Raw genomic sequence first — 5,533 nt, forward strand, 5'->3', positions numbered from 1 at the left:
CTTAAAATAAAGTGGTGATCCTAACTGACAGGGAATTTTTACTAGGATTAAATGTCAGGAATGGTGAAAAACGGAGTTGAAATATATTTGGCTAAGGTGTATGTAAACTTCTGACTTCAACTGTATATACTGAACAAAAATATATAAACGCAACATGTCAAGTTTTAGTTTCATGAGCTGAAATAAAAGATCCCAGAAATGTTTATAATTTTTTTCATTTAAATTGATTGATTTCCTTATGAACTGTATCTCAAATAAATCGTTGAAATTGTTGCATGTTGCGTTGATATTTTTGTTCAGTTTACCGTCGTGGCCAAAAGTTTTAAGAATGACACAAATATTAATTTTCAAAAAGTCTCCTGCCTCAGTTTGTATGATGTTAATTTGCATATACTCCAGAATGTTATGAATAGTGATCAGATGAATTGCAAAGTCCCTCTTTGCCATGCAAATTAACTGAATCCCCCAAAAAACATTTCCACTGCATTTCAGCCCTGCCACAAAAGGACCAGCTGAGATGTCAGTGATTCTCTCGTTAACACAGGTGTGAGTGTGGAGGAGGACAAGACTGGAGATCACTCTATCATACTGATTGAGTTCGAAATAACAGACTGGAAGCTTCAAAAGGAGGGTGGTGCTTGGAATCATTGTTCTTCCTCTGTCAACCATGGTTACCTGCAAGGAAACACGTGCCGTCATCATTACTTTGCACATAAAGGGCTTCACAGGCAAGGATATTGCTGCCAGTAAGATTGCACCTAAATCGACCATTTATTGGATCATCAAGAACTTCAAGGAGAGCGGTTCAATTGTTGTGAAGAAGGCTTCAGGGCGCCCAAGAAAGTCCAGCAAGCGCCAGGACCGTCTCCTAATGTTGATTCAGATGCGAGATCGGGGCACCACCAGTACAGAGCTTGCTCAGGAATGGCAGCAGGCAGGTGTGAGTGCATCTGGACGGACAGTGAGGTGAAGACTTTTGGAGGATGGCCTGGTGTCAAGGGCAGCAAAGAAGCCACTTCTCTCCAGGAAAAACATCAGGGACAGACTGATCTTCTGCAAAAGGTACAGGGATTGGACTGCTGAGGACTGGGGTAAAGTCATTTTCTCTGATGAATCCCCTTTCCGAATCGTTTGGGGCATCCGGAAAAAAGCTTGCCCGGAGAAGACAAGGTGAGCGCTACCATCAGTCCTGTGTCATGCCAACAGTAAAGCATCCTGAGACCATTCATGTGTGGGGTTGCTTCTCAGCCAAGGGAGTGGGCTCACTCACAATTTGGCCTAAGAACACAGACATGAATAAAGAATGGTATCAACACATCCTCCGAGAGCAACTTCTCCCAACCATCCAAGAACAGTTTGGTGACAAACAATGCCTTTTCCAGCATGATGGAGCACCTTGCCATAAGGCAAAAGTGATAACTAAGTGGCTCAGGGAACAAAACATCAATATTTTGGGTCCATGGCCAGGAAACTCCCCAGACCTTTAATCCCATTGAGAACTTGTGGTCAATCCTCAAGAGGTGGGTGGACAAACAAAAACCCACAAATTCCGACAAACTCCAAGCATTGATTATGCAAGAATGAGCTGTTATCAGTCAGGATGTGGCCCAGAAGTTCATTGACAGCATGCCAGGGCGGGTTGCAGAGGTCTTGAAAAAGAAGGGTCAACACCGCAAATATTGACTCTTTGCATCAACTTCATGTAATTGTTAATAAAAGCCTTTGACACTTATGAAATGCTTGTAATTATACTTCAGTATTCCATAGTAACATCTGACAAAAATATCTAGAGACACTGAGGCAGCACTTTGTGAAAATGTATATTTGTGTCATTCTCAAAACTTTTGGCCACGACTGTAGTTGAAACAAATCAGTACTGAGTGATTTTGATCCTGACTTGGTCTTATTTCTGTCCTTGACCAAATGATCTGTTCTTGTTAATATTACCAGGAGTCTGAATGTATTGAAATACATATTGTATACTGAACAAAATCATAGAATGCAACATGCAACAATTCCAAAGATTTTACTGAGTTACAGTTCATATAAGGAAATAAGTCAATTGAAATAAATTCAATAGGCCCTAATCTATGAATTTCATTTGACTAGGCAGGGGTGTAGCCATGGGCCCACCCAATGGGGAGCCAGGCCCAGCCAAACAACATTCGAGTTAGCTTATGGTAGAGAAATGAACAATCAATTATCTGGCAACATCTGTGGTGGACATTCCCAGTCAGCATGCCAATTGCACGCTCCCTCAAAACTTGAGACATCTATAGCATTGTGTTGTGTTGCAAAACAGCATATTTTAAAGTGGTCTTTTAATGTCCCCAGCACAAGGTGCACCTGTGTAATGATCATGCTGTTTATTCAGCTTCTTGATATGTCACACCGGTCAGGTGGATGGATTATCTTGGCAGAAATGCTCACTGACAGGGATGTAAACAAATTTGTGCACAAAATTTGAGAAAAAAACTTTGTGTGTATGGCAAATCTCAGATGTTTTATTTCAGCTCATGAAACCAACACTTCACATGTTGCGTTTAGATTTCTGTTCAGCATATATCATCAATGTATGGTTTGTGTTTATCTTTACAATAATTAAATGAAATAATTAGAGGTATTTCCATTTAATGTTTCCAAATAGCACATACAGTATAAGCAGGTGTTTTCCATGGCGCTGAACATTATTGTTACTGCATCATAGCTTATAGTTTACAATACATTAAACCAAAAAGAGGATCTGTCCAAGTCTCTCCTACATTTATAATCAAATTATACTGATGGAGAAAACCCTATTTTTCCCTCGAGTCTGTGTGTCTGGACAGAGCCCATCCTCTCAGTGTCGCTCACAACACCAGCAAGTGTCAGGGGCAAAAGTTTGCTCTAATTGTGATACTGAAAGAGACCAGTTCTGGGATACTGTGTTTGACCAGAACTGCCGGACTAGGTTCAGTCCTTGGCTTTGCTGCTGTTGAAGATCTTGGCCAGCAGAGAGATGTTGGACTGGGACTTCTGTTGTATGTCCCTGGCCTTGTCCTGGGCCTTCAGCAGGTTCTTCTTGGACATGGTCTGTTTACGCAGGCGACTCATCTGGATCTCTTCCTCTGTACATCGCTGGGTGAAGTTCCAAGTCTTCTCCTCTATCTTCTCGCCCTTCCTCTCCCTCTTCTTCCTCAGTTTGTCCATGTTCTGGCTCTTCTCCACATTGGCCAGGTAGAAGTTGGTCTCTCGTTTGGCCTGAGAGATCTCAGTTCTGAGGCGCTGCTGGAGCACAGTCATCTCATAGGCCAGTCGCTCACTCAGGTGACACCACTGGAACCTGTGGAGGTACTGAACAATAACATTGACAATTAAGAGTCAGAAAAATTATTTAGACCGTAAAAATTTCAACAAAATCAAATGTTGGTATTAAGGTTTCTAATTAATAAGGAATGTGAGGCATGTGGCTTATGACAGTGCTTTAAACTTCCAAAGTTAAATGTAGTCACACTAAAATGTCCACACAGAGATCATTGAAGAGACAATTGAGATACCTTGATGTTCCAGAGGTCACTGACAAAGCGGCTCCTTTTCCGGGCGCCCATCTGTGTGTTGTGGAGGCTAGCTGCCACTCTCTTGGCCACTCTCTTGTCCCTGAACTCCACCCAGCCCTCAGTGAAACTGCATGCCTTGGTGCCAGCTTTCTTTTTCTTCCTCTTCACAGACCGGTCTGAGGACAACAGGTATCATTGTAATGATTGAGACAAAACACAGAAATCCCACCAGTGTGTCAGGGGTGATTATAACATGCAGAGTGAGTGCAGTCTTACCTTCAGGCTGTAGGAATATCCTTCCAATCTCCCCATACAGACTCAGCATGCTGCGCATATTCTTGGGTCTCAGTCTTGGTGGTATATGACCTAAATACACTATTCCTGGCAGACACGTCTTTCCTACTGACACCTTTTTCTCTTTGGGATCACTTCCAGCCTCTACTTTAAGTTCCTCATCATTTAGTTCTTCATCGTCATTCTCAATCTTGGGCATTTCTCCAGATTCTTCATCATCATCATCAGCCATATCCTCATTCACTTTATTCTCCTCGATGTTCATCCTCTCCACCTCACGTATCCAGACAGATCAGATGGCCTAGATTTATGTTGACAAATGGATTCAGGACAATTGTATTATCACGTGGTCCGTTTACAGAGCTATGTAGCAAAAAAACAAACATAGCAGCTAGCTAGCCGTTAGCCTGACACTTGGTGATCCCAACATAGAGGCTAACTAGCCGTATAATAGGCACTACTCGCTGACACTGGGTAACGTTAGCTAGCTAAGTGGCTATCATGTGGGTTAATCCCGCTTTGCACAAGCGTCTCTTACATTTACGTCAAAGTTGTTGATTTCAACTTACCGTGCAGCTTCGCGTCGACGTTCCAATACGAAAATCAATACATTAATAAGTAAATAACAATACGCTTTTCAAAGTAGAAGCTACCTAGGAACACAACGCAAATTAATGTGGATTACACGTGCGCAGGAAGTGTGATGACGTATGGCAGAAAGAAAATCAATACTTCCGGTGCATTACACTTTTAGAACAAAAGGTGGCAACATTACACTGAGAATGAATTTAGAACGCACTGGTGTAAGGGTAAAATGTTGGATAGTAAAATGTTGGGTCTCACTTCATGCACCCGCTGTGATGATGACGCTCAAAGTGATGACAGTACTGCCCTACAATGCAAAAAGGCAGTCTACTATAGCCATGTAAAAGTTTACACATTTTTTTATCCTATCACCTTTTTAGGCAACTTGATCTGGGACTTTACTCGCTATAACATGCAAGGTTGATGTCTTCTTCACTGGGGCCAGTCTCAAAGCCAGAGCGAAAGAGTGCACTGTCTGCAGAACTTGCAGTCTACAGTCTAGCTTGCAGATGGAAGCCTCAGGAGAAGACTACATTTGGGACATGACGTAAAGAAATGTTCACAGGGAGACATGTCTCAATAGCCCAGACCACCCTCTCCCATCCTCTCTGGTGTTCTTTCTTGCAGGGCTGCACTGGTGCTTTAATATGCATGGCCATGTGCCTGTTGCATGTGTGTCCCTGCATTATTAAACAGGATGACTTGGGTTTTACTAAGTGCTGCTCTGCAACCCTGTCAGTGGTCTGTCTATCTTTAAATATAACCATGAACACTAAATCTGCATTCTCCTGGGAGGAAGGAGAGATGGCATGTTTCATATTGAATGCTGTTACATAAAGATGGAAGATGGAAGATGGAAGCGTTGAATTAGATTCTCTGTTTTCTCCCCTTCTTTAATGAGTTTCTCACCCTTTGTTAAATTGAAATGTAAATGTTCCTTAGTGCTTGCCTCTGGGAACAACAACATCAGTCAAGTAGATTGTGGGATTGCTACTTAGGCCTACACATTGTCACATAACGTTTGCTGTTGTTCTGCTGGTAAGTGTATCAACATATGTGTAAACCGGTGAGCTACTGCGTTTGCGGTATCCTAACCAAATGTCGTTGTTATTTCCTAC

At 42.2% G+C, this 5,533-nt stretch overlaps 1 protein-coding gene across 1 annotated transcript; it reads right to left on the reverse strand.

Moving 5' to 3' along the window:
- Window positions 1–2,458: 2,458 nt before the first annotated feature.
- On the reverse strand, window positions 2,459–4,557 carry abt1 (activator of basal transcription 1). Its single transcript, XM_024385122.2, has 4 exons — window positions 4,400–4,557; window positions 3,813–4,131; window positions 3,537–3,712; window positions 2,459–3,333 (listed from the first exon to the last, which is right to left on the reverse strand). Exons 2-4 carry the CDS (start codon window positions 4,093–4,095, stop codon window positions 2,953–2,955), a joined length of 840 nt encoding a protein of 279 aa, XP_024240890.1. The 5' UTR covers window positions 4,096–4,131; window positions 4,400–4,557; the 3' UTR covers window positions 2,459–2,952.
- Between the last annotated feature and the right edge of the window lie 976 nt (window positions 4,558–5,533).

This window comes from Oncorhynchus tshawytscha, linkage group LG22 (genome assembly GCF_018296145.1).
Source record: "Oncorhynchus tshawytscha isolate Ot180627B linkage group LG22, Otsh_v2.0, whole genome shotgun sequence".
In the NCBI taxonomy this organism is placed as follows: domain Eukaryota; kingdom Metazoa; phylum Chordata; class Actinopteri; order Salmoniformes; family Salmonidae; genus Oncorhynchus; species Oncorhynchus tshawytscha.